Source organism: Mesocricetus auratus, unplaced genomic scaffold, assembly GCF_017639785.1.
Source record: "Mesocricetus auratus isolate SY011 unplaced genomic scaffold, BCM_Maur_2.0 Super-Scaffold_100023, whole genome shotgun sequence".
Taxonomy (NCBI): Eukaryota; Metazoa; Chordata; class Mammalia; order Rodentia; family Cricetidae; genus Mesocricetus; species Mesocricetus auratus.
The window spans coordinates 17875573-17893887 of NW_024429204.1; the positions used below are offsets into that span (position 1 = coordinate 17875573).

An 18315-nucleotide genomic window follows, 5' to 3' on the forward strand; every position below is an offset into this window, starting at 1 on the left:
TGGCATGGGAGAAAACAGATTTTCCTTTTCAGCAGGTATCAATTACAGATAGCTTCTTGGTAATGGGTAGGACTCTGTCACTGGCCCTTCTGAGAGCTGGGACTCCATCTGGTTTGAACCTGTGCAGGCCTTGTCCATGTTGCCGTATTCTCTGTGAGTTCACATGTGCATTCCTATGTTGTGTCTGGAAGACATTATTTGTTTGGAGTCATCCATCATCACCTCTGGTTCTTACAATATTAATGCCTTTTGTTTGTTTGTTTGTTTTGAGATTGGGTCTCACTATGTAGCCTGTCTGGTCTGGAGCTCACTATGTAGACCAGGCTATCCTTGAACCTGTAGAGATATGCTTGCCTTTGTCTCCTGAGTCCTGGAATGAAAGGTATATTGCCACCACACCCAACTCTCCTCATTGTCTACAATACAGAATTTTTCAGAGGAAAGTGCTTTCTTCTGCCAATTTGTGCTTGAGAATGAAAAAACCCAGCACTGTAGGAGTTAACTACTTCCTGATGATTCTAAGTCACAGTTGTCCTCTTGTTTCTCCTGGATGACAACATATGCTCATTTTCCATCCTCTCTCTGTTTCCAGGAAGCTGTTGTACCTCATGTAAACGGCAGAACATAAAATGAACATTTGTCAACGCGAGATGCGGTACTGGCTGATTCTGGCTGTTCTGGCAGTTGCTTATCTCTGCTCCATTGTCCGGGGTCAAGGTAATTGCAAAGCCTGGGAGTTCAGCCTTTTGGGGTCTTCATCCTCACAATCTTTTGTTGGTATACTTGTGTCTCCAGGGAGGAAATCCATTAGCTTTTACCCATTCTATCAGCTGTTTGCAATATAGCAACGGAACACACCACTTACAGGGTTACCACGTCACCAGAAAGTGGGCATAGCTGCTTTGTAGGAGTATTGATTAAAGAGAGGCATCTGAAAGGCCATCAGAGTTTAGTCTGTGAAGTTCAAGGCTGCAAGTTGCCAGATCAGCTATGTTAATAGATAGCAATAGCGTGTGTGTGTGTGTGTGTGTGTGTGTGTGTGTGTGTGTGTGTGTGTGTGTGCGCGCGCGCATATCACATCCCCATCTATTTCCCATAGAGTTTACAATAAATAAATTAAACTGATTTTATTTTCTTTTATTTTTGGAGGCTTAGTCTCCTCATGTAGCCTTGGCTGGCCTAGAACTCTCTATGTAGACCATACTGGCCTAGAACTTACAGACACCAACCTTCCTCTGTCTCCTGAGTGCTGGTCTTAAAGTTATAGGCTTTCATACCTGGGACCTATAGTATATTATATCACCTCAAACTTGGTTCCCTTTTTTAGTCCTTTTTTTAAAATTGGGCACAGTTTAAGATTGTTAAGGGTAGGCCAGGCAATAGTGGTCCATGCCTTTAATCTCAGTACTCGGGAGGCAGAGGCAGGAGGATCTCTGTGAGTTCAAGGCCAGCCTAGTCTACTGAGTAAGTTCCAGGACAGGCTCTAAAGCTACACAGAGAAGCCCTGTCTTGAAAAAACAAAAAAACAAAATCCAAAACAAAAGCAAAAAACCCAAACTGATTGTTCAGAGTCTTGTAGAAGTTGCCACAAATATGGGACTTTATTTTGGCCTTTTGGAAAAAGAGTCAGGAAATCTACTCTTTGTATTAGCTAGATCTGCTCTGCCACGTTTTAAGAAACCCCCCTTTCTTATAAATCTGTAGTTGACAAACTACCATCCACAGGCTCAATCTGGCCCACTGTCTGTTTGTATAAACTTTTTTTGTTGTTTTGTTTGGTTTTTGAGACAGGGTTTACCTGTGTAGGCCTGGAACTAGCTCTGTAGACCAGGGTAGCCTCAAACTCCCAGAAATCTGCCTGCCTCTGCCTCCTGTGTTGGATACACTTTTATTACACGCACGTTTGCTTACATATTGTGTGTGACTGCTTTTATGCTAGAGTGGTGGAAGATACTAGTCATGGCGGAGACGATGGCTCTCCAAAGGCAAAGCTATCTGCTGTCTGGCCCGTTACACAGAACTGTGCTATCTATGATGTCAGTGCACATCACACTCAGTGTGTCCACCGCTCTAACTAGACAAATGCTTGAACCTGCCGAAGCTTAACTGCTGCTGTAGCAACAGTCAACACTAGAGCAAAAGTGTGACTGCAACGAGGTGGCTTTAGGAATGTTAACGTCTCATATCTGCAGCTGAACGCTGCAGAAATCAAATGCATGGACCACCATGCCCTGCTTCTTCAAAGCCAGGCACACCTGTTTCAAAAGGAATGGAACTTGTCTCCATGCAAGTTCAACCAGCTGTTGTGCACCCGGGGCTGCCGGCTGGATTTCCGACCACTTCATTGAACACATATTGAGCAGTTAAGGAGACAGATTCTGATTTTCTTACTCACATTGTTGAAAGAAGGTTTTCAGAGGCAACTTACTCCCTGAACTCCATAATGCATGATACAGATCCTTAGGAATGAAGCAAGTCACTAAAATGTCTAGTAGTGCCACCTCAGTCTTGATTAGTTTAGAACCTTCATTTGTGGAGTGGAGTAACTAGTCGTTATTTATTAATTATTATTATTATTATTGTTATTGTTGGTTTTTCGTGACCGAGTTTCTCTGTATTGCTTTGGAGGCTGTCCTGGAACTGGCTCTGTAGACCAGGGTGGCCTCAAACTCACAGAGATCCACCTGCCTCTGCCTCCTGAGTGCGGGGATTAAAGACGTGTGCCAACAACGCCCGGCAGAGTAACTGGTTGTAGACATTTCTATGTAATGTTTTCCAAGGGAACTGCCAGACCTACCTTGTCAGCCAGATTCTGAACAAGTGAACAGTTAAGGAACACGTTTTATGGTCTGTGGTTCAAAAGCTCAGCTGAGTAAGACTTTTCTTTTTAACTCATCAAGAAGTTTACTGGCCACTGTGTAGCAGATAATCACATTGTCTGTCCCATGGGGCTGTGACCAAAAGCGAAGGCTGGAAACCTGTAACGTGTTGTCTTCCCGCCAGCCTGGTCTCAGAGCCATGCCAATCCCAAATAACACACAGGACACTATATTAATTATGAAGCTGTTGGCCGTTTGCTATGGTTTCTAATTATTAATCCATAATTACTAATATATATTTTTATAAGGACTTATCTTTCCAAGGACGCAGCCTCATGTGTCCTCTTTCCATGATCACATGGGGACAACTCACCCTTGACTACATTTCCCAGAATCCTCTTCGACTCCCAGTCCCACCTATCTTGCTTCCCTATTGGCCAACAATGCTTTATTTAATCAACCAATAAGACAAACACATATACACAGAAGGGCTTCCCCCATCAGAAACCAAATGTACATTTAAACCATAGCTAATTTTCAAATCATTTTATTTTATATAGCTATGGTAATATTGATAACAACACTACCTGTGCTTATGAGTTAGATGGGTTTCAGGCATAGGCATAAGTAAGTTGGCCTGGCTGCTAAAATATCAAATTGTTCACAAACTGGGCGTTGGTGTCTGGAGCAGGCAATGTGGCTGCAAGAATCAGAGGTAGAAGAGATGGGATGTGTTCCTGAGTGTAAAGGCAGGTAGAAGACAGGGCATGCCAGAGGCTATCCTAAAGCTCCTTGACTGACACCTGAATGGATGGGACATTTGACTTCATCCCTTGTGTGGTCACTGCTTCTATATGTTTGCACCCCAATTGTTGATTACTGAAGCTCGCTAAAAGCAGGGTGCTGTGTCTCTGTTACAAGAGGTTTGAATCGTAGAAGACATTTGTTGAACAGATTAATAGACGAAGGAGGAATTTTAGGTTCTAGATATCGAGTTCAGTCCTAGACAAAAATGTGGGGCTTTAGGTTTTGGGGAGACATACAGGTGTTTCTGGTAGGTGTGCAGTTGATGGAGTTTAGAGGAAAAAGTGTAGGACAGGAGAGTTTGTACTTGAGTTGTATTGAACTTTACAGTTAGAACTAGAGACCTCTGGGGTGTGGTTAGAGGTTTGGTTAGAGAGGGATAGCTCCATGGAAGGATGGCGGTGAAGCTCATAGAACACACTCAGACAAGAGTTCAATAGAAGAAAAATGGCTGATTGAAAGTGTCCAATGTAGAGGAAAAAAGAGGAAGAGGAAGAGGAAGAGGAGATCAAGGAAACAATAAGAAAGGTCAGTGAACTACAGTGCCTGGAAGTGAAGGATGAAAAATTATGGCTGCATGCTAAGAAATCCAATTTAGAAAACATTAGATGTCACCGGGTTGGTGTCTGAAAATCCATTAGAACTTCCAGAAAGCTTATCTTATTTTTACATGTTTCACTTGGAACAAGAAAAAACCCATACAAATCACCTTACAGTATTAATTTTATATTTTTATGAGCTATTTATAGTGAGCTCCTATGAGTTGACCATTTTTTGATGACTCTGAAAAGCCATATAGATACTGTGAAACTTGCTTTGAACAAAATTGAGAATCAGAGAAATAGTCACTGTGGTCAAGTAATGTACCATGAACATGTTCACCTCCCGACTTCCAGCCTTCATGAATGAGTTATATGTTGGATTCCTGGAGGAAGCCTGCTTGGCCTGGCTTCCGATGCTCTTGCATTTCTAAGCCTGGGGAATGTGGCTGACTGATAGTTTATCTCTGTTAAGTGGGAGGGGTGATAGCATTCTGTGAAAGAAAACCAGAGTTCTGTTACCTAAGGAAAAGGGGATATGGTCCTGGGCATTACACACACACAATATCTGCAGCTGTATGCATCCCAGAGTAAAATATGGTGTTAGACCATGCTTGGGAAACCCATAGCAACAGCTCATCTGAGCAAGTGGAAGCTCATGGATTCCAGACTGACAGCTGGGGAACCAGCATAAGACTGAACCAGAACCCTGAACGTGGGTGTCAGTTGGGAGGCTTGAGCAGTCTATGGGGCCTCTGGCAGTGGAGCCATTATTTATCCCTAGTGTATGAATGGGCTTTGGGAGTCCATTCCCCATGGAGGGATACTCTCTCAGCCTAGATACACAGGGGAGGGCCTAGGTCCTGCCCCAAATGATGTGTCAGACTTCGATGATCCCCCATGGGAGGCCTCACCCTTCCTGGGGAGTGGATGGAGGATGGGATGGGAGGGTTGGTGGGGGAAATGGGAGGATGGGAGGGAGAGGGAACTGGGATTGGTCTGTAAAATGCGATTGTTTTTAATTTAAATAAAAATTTATTTTAAAAAATGCAGCGTTAGAAGCAATTGAGGAAAGTATCTCATTAGATATAAATCTTTACATAAACCATTTGTCAAAACAGCACTATTGTAACTGAACTGGAAAATAGGGGGAGTAAATAGAGAGAGTTAATACAAATACACATACACACACAGAGAGAGAGGGAGGGAGGGAGGGAGGGAGGGAGGGAGGGAGGGAGAGAGAGAGAGAGAGAGAGAGAGAGAGAGAGAGAGAGAGAGTCCCGCAAGAAGGAAGAGAAGCAACAGAAAATTATCCATCGAGTAAGCAGATAATGGGATAATATAAAATATCTTTCCTCCTGGATTTCTATGGAAAGATTGCCAAATTGTTTCCTTCAAGCAAAGCACATTGCAGCACAGCAAGTCAAAGCTCCCTGTGCTTTTAGTGACAAGCCTCAGGAAAGAGAAGATAAAGGTGGACAGCCTGCCTCATTCCCCTTTGGGGTGAAGTGCATGTACACACAAGCATTTTCTGTTGAACCTAATCTCATGTCACCATGGAAGAGCTCGTTGGCTTTCTCCGGGCTCCCAGTGTGTGCCCCAAACAAAACTTTACACTTGATTTTGTCTTTCTGAGAAGATTAGTATTTGCACTGACACAGATTAACTTTTTAATGAAGCTCACTCAAGCATTTACTGGAAGTTAAGGACAGCGTATATGAAATAGAAACATGTTCTTTGTGTTTGCAGAGGGAAAAAAACCCCACATAGATTCTTGTTGTGTGAGATAAGAGCAATTATTTTTCTATGACTCTTCATAGTGTTTCTGTCAGCTTTGCTTGTCCTTGCTTTGGCTCAAGTCCCAATGCCTTCCAAAGGCAGGGGGTGGGGTAGGAGGGAGCTGACTTTGAAATCTAGAACTGTTCCTTAATTAGCATTTATTCCTTGCACTGTATCTCTCCCCAAAGGCAAAACATGCGTGCTTTGTGTCTATCCAAGAATTTTTGTTTTAGTGATTGTCAGGATATTTATGCTTCTGTTGGCACTAGATGTGATTTGACTTTTTGTAATGGGATGGTGGCCATATGATCTATTTGTAAATTAAATTAAAGGGTTGACCTTTGGTGGACTTCGTTATGTCCCTTGTCTCACACTGTTTCCTTGAGGAGGTCAATGGAAGACATGTCGCTTTGGGTTCTAGACGGCCATCTGCATTTCATAAATAGCACAGCCCATACTGTTTCCATTGTTTTCTGCTGGCAGCTTAGAAAGCTAGCTGTTGTCTCAAAGTGATGCCGAGGACAAGGAACTCACACGACATCTAAAGAACAGCAGTCTATGTATGCTAGAAATCTTCTATAGATGTCTACCGTCTAGCCTGGCAATCCTGAGTGCGGTTAGCGTCTTTGCTGTCCTTGAGGCATCAGCTAGCAGACTCCACTGAACTCTTAGAAATGACTCAGCTCAAAGTCCCCATCTGCTCCCTGTCCTTTCTTACCTCCTGAGGCCCAGGCAGGTCAGGTTTTTCTCACTGGTGCACTGATCTGAAAGTGATAAGTGCAAGCCCACTGATTTGATTGCACTCAGAAATGCTATTTCAAACATTTCACTCATATTTGCAATGTTTCCCACAGGTAATAAAAACGCAGCTCCTCATAGAATCTTGCTCCTGAGTTGTAGACTTAGGAAAACATTTGCTTTATTCCTTAAAATGCTGGAAACTAAAATAGTTGTTCTTGCGATAACATTGCATTTTCCCATTAACCAGAAAATGTTTGTCCATCGTATCAAGTAGAAACTATAAAACTAACACTTATGTTGTGCTATATAAATGGCTCTCTCTACTTATACATGGTTAAGGACAACTCTAGAGAGATTTCATTCGTGAGATGTGTCCTACAGTGCTCACTGATTCCACGTGTCTGGATAGTTGTACGATATAGTACCTCAGTTTGGTTTTCTATTGCTGTGATAAACATCATGACCAGTAAGTAACTTGGGAAGGAAAGGGCTTGTTTCACCTGTGAACTCTCAGGCCATACCTCCATCACTGAGGGAAGTCAGGACAGGTACCCAAGGCAGGAACCTGGAGAGAGGAATTGACACAGAAGCCGTGGAGGGAGGGGTGCTACTTACGGATTTGCTCCTCATGGCTTGCTCAGCCTGCTTTCTTAAAGAACTCAGGACCACCAACAGTGAGTTGGGCCCTTCCACATCCATCATTGTTCAAGAAAATGCCCGATAGAACTTCCTATAGGCCCGTTTTATGGAGGCATTTTTTCAATTGAGAGTCCTCCCTTCCCAAATGATTTTAGCTTGTGTCAAGTTGACAAAAAACTAACCAGGAAAAGTAATAAATTCACTGTTTATCAAACTCAGTGCAGGATGATTTGTTAATACGGATCCTACCCTTCCCCTCCCACATACCCGTGAAGCAAAGTATAGATTTCACTTGGGTCAGAGACTGTCCTTTCCCAGTGTGTGAACTTGAACGAGGTTTTCAACAGCTATTCCTTGGTTCCTTTATACTAAAGCCAGGCAATTGACATACTTCTGTGAGGATTTAAATGAGTTTTAAAACTCCATAATTAGCTAATGGAAGAGGAAGGGGAAGACATTTTTATTGGCCATCTGTTGTAGTATATCAACTAGTCTATTTAAGGTTACAATCTAGGCATTGTAGAAAGTATCACTTTTTCTAAATGTAAGGAAACTGGTTTTGGAAGAATTGATCACTGGATTCAGGCTGTTTAGCTGATCAATGACAGAACTGGGAATCAAGTTAATGTCTAAGCTCATATTATGCCTCATGGCTATTATGAATGTCTTCCTCCTTCCTGTGTCCCAAAGTAAGAAAAGAAGGCCGGGCCCAACGTCGATAATGAGCCCTGACATTCTGCTAATAAATAACTTTATTTAGATATTACATACTAAAAATGTCCATGCTAAAGCACTTCTTTTGAAACCCTGGGGGCATTTACAGTGGGCTCTGAAACCTGGTCTGAAGTTTTAATGATTTACATGAAAGTAAAGAGATCTAAACACTTTTGTGAAACTTCAAAAGATCAAATACCGAGGCCCGAGTCACTACCATGCACAACACACCTGATCCGCATGAATCATCACCGAAGAGGAGTAGACAGGAGTTTAAAAAACACAATCACCTTGCATTTGATTCTGAATTTCCTGGTGATCACTATCTCTAACATCTCATTAATGTATTATTTTAAAATTATATATGAGTGTGTGCGTGCGTGCGTGCGTTCATGCGTGCGTGTGTGTGTGTGTGTGTGTGTGTACATGAGTGCAAGTGCCTGTCAAGGTCAAAAGACGACTTTAGATCCCCTGGAGCTGCAGTCACAGTGGCTGTGAACCACCGGACACATGTGGGACCTGAGCTCAGGCCATCTGCCAAAGCAGCACCTACTCTTAACCACCGAGCCAGGTCTCCAGCTCCCCTCAAATGTTTTATTACCGTAACATGCCTGGAGTAGTTTCAAACGTAAAGTCATGCTTTCGATGGTTCCAGGTAGGTAGAGAAGTTCTCAAGTTCCAAGTAGGAAATACGTCCTTCACACATAATGAAATCAGTTTGCGAGATTGGCTTTGATTTTTGAAGGAGACTAGCTATTCGGTTCTGTCCCTGTGTCTCAGGTCAGTGCTGTTTGACGTATGCGTGTCCCTTGGGAGAAAAGCACACTCGGATTGATTCCATCCTGGCATTGTAGAAAGGACGCCTTTCCAGGCTGATGAACTCCTGTGTAGCCTGGTCCAGCTGCTTTGACTTTTCAGGTTAAGCCTAATTGTTTTCACCTTTAAGCCATTTTGTTTTTCCTTTTCAGTGGCTCCACCTACAAGGTTAAGATACAATGTAATATCCCACGACAGTATACAGATTTCATGGAAAGCGCCAAGAGGGAAATTTGGTGGATACAAGCTGCTCGTGGCCCCAGCGTCAGGTAAAGACAGTTCACCATATTACCTGGGGTTTATGAGCCTCTTATTCATGGATGGTTAAAAATATGTGATGCTGAATGCTGCTTTGGGATTTCATGAAAGACTTGGTCTAATTTAACTTTTTCAGCTTGACAAATTCTCCTCTCATCAAGGAAATAATGTTCCCCAAGTGTAAGGTCTGGCTTTTGGGCTCATCTGTGATTGACTCTGGTTAGGCTAGAATTTACAGAATATCAAAAACCCTACCACCCAAGTTTCAATATACAATAAATACTTTGGATCCATGGATGGGGTAAACATACAATACACACGAGTGTACAATAGTTGTTCCTGTCTGAATAAGTCATAACTAATGAACTTTATAAAATGACACTTAGCAATTACACATCAAAATTATAAAGGTCAACTAGACTTTGTGCAGATAATCTGCAACAAGAAACACCCGAACTGAATAAATTTATTGATCATTACATGGAGGTGTGACATAAAATTGGGATTAAATTGTGGGTGAAGTTTTCATTCTCATGTTTTATATTTCTATTACGGATAAAGTCAGTCAAGGCAGGGAATGTAGGGGAACTGAAAGGGTGTGATGGAGATACAGAGACTCAACACTGATTCTTGAGGTCAGGTTATTTAGCGTCCGAGCGCAGTTTCTTCTGTAGAACGCAGGAAACAACATGATCACCCTCCTCCTGCGAGCTTCCTGAGCGTGCCCGTAGCATTTCCCGGAAGTTTATGTAAAGCACAAAGCATGAGATCCCAGCCCCAAACTTCTGAATCAGTCTGAACTGTAAAGAACAACGCAGAGGAATTCCTGTAAAATTGAAGTTTGGGAAATGCTGATTGGGAAGGCCAAAGGAACAAAACAACACACACACAGCAGTGCATTCCTCTGAGACAATGCACTCAAAAGCCAGATGCCCAACCTTTGCTTAAATATCTCCAGTGCTAAAACTTGTGAGTTAAATTATTTCTTAGTGAACATTGGGTTTACTTTATTCACTGTCTTTATTACTACTAGTGTATCTACTTGATTTAACACAACAGATAAAAAAGTATAATAAATAAATTTAACCCCAAAACATTCACGGACATTTCATCATTGTGAATCACCATCCAAGCTTTTTTTTTTTTTTTTTTTTTGGTTTTTCAGGACAGGGTTTCTCTGTAGCTTTTGTCCTGGAACAGGCTGGCCTTGAACTCACAGGGATTCTCCTGCCTCTGCCTCTGCTGGGATTAAAGTGTGTGTCACCACCACAAGGCAGTCCAAAGTCTTTTTCATGCTAATCTTTCCTAAAGAATGTTGCATGTTATTCTGCAGGGTTCGAATAGCAGTTATACAACACAATGAGTTCATGATCAAATAAAATTGGGAAATGCTGGCTTAGACGGAGTGTAAAACATTGATTTTATCATAGAAGTCTCAAAGCTTTAATAAAACAATACATCCGCCTTCCAAAGAGAGACTGTAATATACAGGGTGTTCTAAAAACCTTCTTTTCAGCCAATTATAGATTACATAATATTTATTTGTGTACTTTATAATAGACTCGAGACTTGAAGTTTACATTTTAAATGTATGTGTGTTTGCCTGAGTGCATGTCTGTACCACACATGCATACAGCGCCCATGCATTCCTGAACAGGACACTGGGGTCTCCTGGACTGGAGTTCTAGCAGGACGTGAGCCACTGTGTGGGTGCTGGGCATCGAACTCTGGGTCTCTGGAAGAGCAGCCAGTGCCTTCAACCACTGAGATGTTTCACTAGCCCCCAACAGATGAGTTCCAAATGATAAGGGTTTATGAAACAAAACGTAACATCTTGAACACTTAAGGAAGTAGGCTTTGGTAAGAGAAAACTCAGTATTGTCCTTTAGCAACAGGCAGCATGGATAACACCAAGAAATATTTCAGATCTAGATATTCATTTTATTGGGATTTAATTAAATTTTGTGATAACATATGCTACATTTGATTAATTTGTACCTCCCCGAGGGCTGTGAGAGGGACGGAAGTTTTGAATTAATTTCCCCTTCATTTTAGACTGTTAATTACTGTCAGAAATTCGGAGGGGGAGGGGAGGTGCTTTTGAAGCTTCACATAGAAATACAGCATTTAACCAAAAGCATTTTCAAGAAAGCCTTAGATGTCAGTATAATTTGACGGGGATTTTGCAGTTCTTTTCATGAATCAAACAGACTTTTAAGTAGCCAGGCAACCAGCACTTCCTTCAGAATCTTGAGACAGCGGTGACCAGATTTCAGATAATTATGATTCAAGGATGCTTAGTGTTCCTCCAGGGAGCAGAGGAAAAGCTGCCAACGTGGCTAATAACGTTTAACCAGCTCATATGTCATTCCCCCGCCCCCCTCCCACACGCCCGTGCTTTCAAGAGGCACTCCTCTTTGAATCTGATCTGTGATCTTGTACTAGATACCCAAGGTGACAGAGTGCTTTGATGAAAAGTCTCTGGTGACTGGGCGTTTATCTAACAGGGGAGGGGGCAACCGTTTGTTACCTAAAGCAGAACGGATATGCTGAACACGAGAATGAAAATCACTTTGTAGTAGGGTCTGTGCCTGGATGCTACCACCTGGATGCTAGGTGTTAGCATCCAGGCACACCTTGGCTCCACCCCTTGGGGACCTGGCTGAGTGTGTCACCCCTGCTCGCAGGGCAAGCAGTATGGTACCCTGACTCTGTTTTCAGGGCAAAAGGTCCCTTTAAGAGACAAGCTTGGGGGAGGGCCTAGGCCCTGCCCTGAATGAAGTGACAGACTCTGGATATCCCCGATGGGGAAGGGTCTGGGGATAGGGTGGGAGGCAGGGGGGGCTGGTGGGGAGGTGCAGGAGAGGAGAGGAGCTGGGATTGACAGGTGAAGCAAGCTTGTTTCTAATTAAAAAAAGTAATAAAAAAAAAAAGAGAGAGAGACAAGCCTTGCCCACTTCCACTCTCTTCCTGCTGTTCCTCTGAAGAGGCAGGCAGATCTTTTCCTGTCTTTTTCTTCCTCTCGCCCAACCCCTTCCTCTCTTAACCTCCCTCTCCCTCCTCTTCTCCATCCCTCCCCTCCCCCTCCCCATCTCTCCTCCCCACTCCCCTCTGTCTTTCTCTCTCCTCTCTCTCCCTACCCTTTCCCCATTCCCTTCCACCACCCCTCCCATAAACTGGAGTGCTTTGTCCCTCACCCGCTGTGGTTTGGACCCACCCACCAAGGTCCAATCTCCTGTCTTACCATAGCATTAGGTATGTGTATTGCAAGTGGTTTTACCATCCGGTACCTGTCAAAGTGGGTCGTGCACTGTAAATACATGCAACCAAATTAAAAAAAATGTTAATGTCTTTGCCTTTTAACAGTCTTGAATTGTGGCTGGTAAGAGTTCTCAGAGCATGCAGTTACGCACAGCTTTGACCGGACTTACCTTTCTGCTGTATTACAGGGGGGAAAACCAACCAGCTGAATCTGCAGAACACCGCAACAAAAGCCATCATCCAAGGCCTTCTGATGGAGCAGAATTACACAGTTCAACTCATTGCCTACAATAAGGACAAAGAAAGCAAGCCGGCCCAAGGCCAGTTCAGAAGTGTGTATCGACAGTCTTTAAGTACCGCCTGGGGCTCTGGGCTTAGAATACTGCATGCACGAGGGAGGCTTTTGAGATAGGCTTTTGTGAGTCTACCTGTCCTCGGGTTCAGATGATACTTTACACTGCTTGAGGTTCCTCCATTGTCCAAAAGCTATCAAGAGCTTTGCAGGTTTTCAGTTTAAGTCACTCCCGCCTCCCTTGCGTTGGCACTCCAGTCTCTCGCCTCCCAAATTGTCACAGAAGTACCGGAAATAATGTCTCCTCTGGTCGATGAGAAATAGGAAACCAGAAGCAGCCCATTTCGTATGGGTGTCAAAACTTGCGACTGATAATTTCAAGAATGGCTCCACCTAAGCTGCAGAGGGAACCCCAGGGTCATGGAAACTTGGTTATTTCCCACTTGCCTTTCCCTGTGGGCCAGACCTTGTGGTCCACCAGCCTTCCTGTTGACAAACGCTAGGCATGCATTTCGTGATTTAGCTGTTACTGTTACGGGTGAAAGACGGGGTGGGGGGAAACATTTGTTCTGCTCATGTAGAAATACATTTCTTTGCAAGGCCTTCTTTTCCCTTTTGTATTTCGCTGATAGTCCCGCTCCCTTATACGATGGAGTTATATTTAGCCTGACCTCCCTGTCTTGAAAACTTCCATGGTTACATGCTGGAAAATGGAGGTCATGACCAAGTCTTGGGAGATTTGGATTCTTTTTGAATACAATTTTTTGATACATAAACAACTTTTGGACTTTAAGAGCAGAGCGAAGCCTTGTGCTGGTGAGCTTATTGTCACGATACCGATTTGTTGGGGTGCCTTTATCATCTGCTCCGTCCCCCTTTCTCTGACTCCTTCCCTCTCCTCCATCTCCCTTCTTCCCTCCCTCCTTTTGTCTTCTGAGGCAGTCTTGCTTCGTAGATCAGGCTAGCCTACAACCTACTCTGTAGCCTCTGCTGTCCTGGAAGTTGTGAGTCTCCGGCATATATATATATATATATATATATATATATTTCCAATCCTGGAATTACAGGATTGTAATTTTGAAACTCAAAAGAAATGGACTGCTTCTGCTCCTCTCATTTCCTGTTTCTCATCGACCTTAAGAGACATCATTTCTGGTAGGTACTTCTGTAACAGCTTCGGAGGCAGGAGAACGTGAGCTATTACACCTGACATGACAATTTGTTTCTAACTGATTTTGTTCCTACTGGAAGGTAACATCATTCATTACAGTTTCTTCATGACCTTGTAGCCCAGCTCCTGCTGAGACTTGCATTTCAAAATTCTTTTTTTTTTTGGTTTTACGAGACAAGGTTTCTCTGTATTGTTTTGGAGGCTGTCGTCCAGCCTGACCTCGAACTCACAGAGATCCGCCTGCCTCTGCCTCCCGAGTGCTGGGATTAAAGGCGTGCGCCACCACCGCCCAGCGCATTTCAAAATTCTAATGTAAGCTGTTGCTGTTGCCTGTTCTGGAACACTTCCAAGCTAACTCTTCTCCATTGACCTCTGCTCGAATCAATCAGCCCATCTTAACAGTGGCACAGAAGTGTTTCCCTTCTAGGAACAGATCTGCTGACTCCTGTGTTTGAAACTTATTTCCCAGATTTCTTTATACCTCTAGCATTTTTTTTTTTTTTGGTTTTTACGACACAGGGTTTCTCTGTATTGTTTTGGAGGCTGTCGGTCCAGCCCGGCCTCAAACTCACAGAGATCCGCCTGCCTCTGCCTCCTGAGTGCTGGGATTAAAGGCATGCACCACCACTGCCCGGCTCCTCTAGCATTTCTTAACACAGTTTTTCCTCGTATATAAGCTGATAGATGCATTTTATTTTAGAAAATGTGAGTGGCCTGGGTCATAGCCCAAGTGTGGGTGGGGTGAAAGACATAGATTTGGAAATAATCCATAAGGAGTGAGATTTTAAATTGTTGGGTGATAAAATTATGGGCAGAGTGTCCAGAGATGCAACTTTAGTATAAGGTCATGTTTCAGGAATGGAAGGAGAAAAAGAAGCCAAAGATGAGAATATAAAAGAGTAGTGGAATAGGAATAGGAAGAAAGTTGCAATTATATCTTTGCAAAAACTGAGGACAGAGATTTTTAAAGAGGCATGGGGTCTAGAGATGGATATAATATTCAGTTATTGAACCTAGTAAGGTTAAAGTATCTTAAAATTTTAGTTATAATTCCTAGCTGGGAATTAAATCTCTTGGTATCAGAAAGACAGAGAGGAGTTTTAAAGACAGGATTACTAGAATTGAGATGATAACTCTGATTTGGGTGATAAATCACGGACCTTTTCAGCAAAGGCCTAAGTCAGTGGGAAGGGGTGTTACGGAGACAGGCTTGATGGGACCATCTCCTGGGGAAGATGGCAAGGATGGTTGGAGAAATCATCATCTCTCCTATGGAGCTGACCTACCAATATGCCTGCTCTCTTCTTTCAAGTAAATAAAACAATTAAATGATATATCTTGCCTCTGGCATTTTTGCGTTTTCACAGGGAACTTTATATGTACAGAAATTTGACACTTGGTGATGTCCTTGAAATCTTTGGAAACTTTAGAAGCCAAGCAGTGGCAGGCAGGTTGTTGCAGAGTGTCAGCATAGAGTGCAGTGGGAAATTAAGCTAATGATGCAGGTGGCCATGAGTATACCAGAGGAGAAGGGGGTAGTGTTAGCCTGTGAATATTGCCTCATTAAAGTGACAAGCACTACCGTCTAGCTGTCAAAACTATTTTTGTCATTTTTATTGGTAAGGATTATTTATACATAATGAGTTTCACTATGACATTTTCATCACATTCGTGATTTTTACTATATTCACATTCCATTACCTATTAATGACCCACCTCACACCCACTGGCTCCCTCACTCATCCCTGTTAAGCCCTTCTACTTCGATGTCTTCTACTTTTCTTCTTTATTTGACAACCCAATGGGTTGCATTAGGGTTGCTTACAAGGTCATGGGTGAGAAGTTGCTTGCAGGAGCATGGACACCTTACCAGTGGGTTATACCTGTGGAGAAAATGTTAGAGAAATATTTTGTTTAAGCTTGGGAGGAAAACATTATGGGGTTTTCTACCTTTTGAAGACATAGCAATTACTACTAAGAATATCCACAGTTACTATCCTTATAGAATGGACACTAAATCCATACATTGAGTCCAGAGACAAGAAGTCAAAGCCAACATGTATCGATTTTATAAGCTATGTTTTAGCATCTTGGTTTTTCATGCCTTTGTCCCTGAGGATGGGATCATCAAATGAGTTTTACAGCTGTTTTGAAGTACTAAATTTCTTTGATCCATTTGTCCATGGTGCACACTTGACTTAAGCCTGTAGTACTTTTCATACCTCATGAATAGATTGAAGAAAACATTAGGGCCAATATTTGGAAAGGAATCTATACTGTGGTAACAATGTTATCAATAGTTTTTGGTTTTGCAGGGATTTTAGTTAAACAAATTGAATATATTTTTATTTGTTTTTTTTTACATCCCAACCAAAGTTTCCTCTTCCTCCTCTCCTCCCATCCCCCCTTCACCTCCACCCCCCTCATCCATTCCTCCTCTTCTGTTTCTCTTCAGACAAGGGTGGACCTCCCATGGATATCAATCAGCCATGGCATAGTAGGCTACAGTGAGATTAGGCACCTCCTCTCCCATTGAGGCTGGGTGAGGCAATCTGGTAGGAGGAATGGGTCACCAAAGCAGGCGACAGAGTCAGAGACAGCCCCTGATCTCCCTGTCAGGAGTCCCACAAGAAGATCAAGCTACACAATTGTAACATATGCGCAGAGGGCCTAGGTCAGTCCCATGCATGTTTCCTGGTTGTCAGTTCAGTCTCTGTGAGTTCCTATGAGCCCAGGTTAGTTGATTCTATGGGTTTTCTTTGGTGACCAAGACCCCACTGGTTCCCACAATCCTTCTCCCCTCTTCCACAGGATTCCCAAGTTCTGTTTAATGTTTGGATGCGGGTCTCTGTTTCTGTTTCTATATGTTGCCTGGGGAAGCCTCTTTATGACAGTTGGGCTAGGCACCAATCTATGAGTATAGCAGAATATCATTAGGAATTATTTCATTGACATTTTATTTTGCTCTACTTTTTGCTAGTCATATTTAGTTCTATCCTAGGTCTCTGGGGTATCCTGCTTCTGGGGCTTGGCCCTCAGGGGTGAACTCCCTCCCAAGGTATCTCAAACTGGGTCAGATATCGGTTGGTCACTCCCATGATTCTTCGGCATTCTTACCCCAGTACATATTACAGGCAGGACAAATTGTAGGTCTAAGAATTTGTGTCTGGGTTGGTGTCTCCCAGTCTCTCCAATTGAAGTCTTGCCTGTGCACAGGAGATGGCCAATTTAGACTCTGTGTCCCATATTGCTAGAAGTCTTAGGGTCACCCTCAAAGATTCCTGGGAGTTTCCATTGCTCTAGGTTCTTAGCTCATCTAAGAGATGCCCCAAAATTTCAGTTGTCTCTCCCAGTATTCTCTCTCCATTGTCCCCCTACCTGTCCTTCCTGTTCCCATCCTCACCCCCATCTCTCCCCTAGTCCATCAGATACCTATTCTATTTCCCCTTCCCAGGGAGATCCATGTGTTGCCCCTTTCTCCTTGTTGCTCAACTTCTCTGTGTCTGTAGATTGTAGCATGGTTATTATCCTTTACCTTACAGCTAATATTCACTTATGAGTGAGTGCGTTAGTCTTTCTGGGTCTGGGTTACCCGGATCATTCAGGATGATCTTTTCTTGTTCCATCCGTTTGCCAGCAAGTTTCATGATGTCATTCATTTTTAGGAGCTGAGTATTACTCCATTGTGTAATGTCCCACATTGTCTTTTTCGTTTCTTCTTCTTTTTAAAGACATTAATACCACATGTTCCTGTCTTTTTTTTTCTAGTTAAAGATTTAGAGAAAAGAAAGGATCCAGCAAAGCCCAGAGTCAAGGCTGTGGACAAAGGAAATGGAAGTAAACCAACTTCACCGGAAGGTTAGCTATTTATGTGTTTAACTCACTTCGGGCGTGCCTGGCTTACTTGTACAGATGAAACATGCATAGTTGTTGGGCTCAGCAGCAGAGAAATACAGTATGTTATGAAGATTGCCACAGGTTCTTTTCACCTTCCCAATGGCTGTCGGCATTTGCTTGGGGGGTCTTCCATTCACTTTTCTATGACTAAACAGGCACACACATGAACGCTGTCCTGTCATATTCCTTGCTGTGTCTTCACTTTAGGGACTTCCCTCGTGGATAGTTAGAGCAGGCAGGAGTTCATGGTCAGCTGTCTGTAACACTGGGTTCTCATTTGTGCTCCTCCTCCACTGTGCCATGCATTTTTAAAACTATCCAGATATTGCTCACATTGCATCCAATGCCTTGACGTACAACATTAATATTTTATAATTTCCGCTAGGTTGTCTTCTTTAGTCCATGACTTACTTCAAATAAGCTATTAATTTTAAACATGTGGTGGTCTTAAACAAATTCATTTATTACTAGTATCCGACTTTATTGCACTGTGTTCAGAGAATGTGGTATGCAGGGATATTTTTAAAAATTTGTTGAGATATTTTATTGCTTAAATATGGTCAATGGTTAGATTCATTCCACATG

The 18315-nt window shown here is 42.8% G+C and overlaps 1 protein-coding gene across 3 annotated transcripts in view; it reads left to right on the top strand.

Annotated features, from left to right (window-relative positions):
- Col14a1 (collagen type XIV alpha 1 chain) overlaps window positions 1-18315 on the top strand; it is a 196317-nt gene that overhangs the window by 19734 nt on the left and 158268 nt on the right. For all 3 annotated transcript variants that reach the window (XM_040730425.1, XM_040730423.1, XM_040730424.1), the window contains exons 2-5: window positions 593-717; window positions 9004-9120; window positions 12559-12702; window positions 17602-17691. In XM_040730425.1, coding sequence (XP_040586359.1) covers window positions 630-717; window positions 9004-9120; window positions 12559-12702; window positions 17602-17691 — 439 coding nt within the window. In that variant the 5' untranslated portion in view covers window positions 593-629. The remainder of the gene's footprint in view (window positions 1-592; window positions 718-9003; window positions 9121-12558; window positions 12703-17601; window positions 17692-18315) is intronic.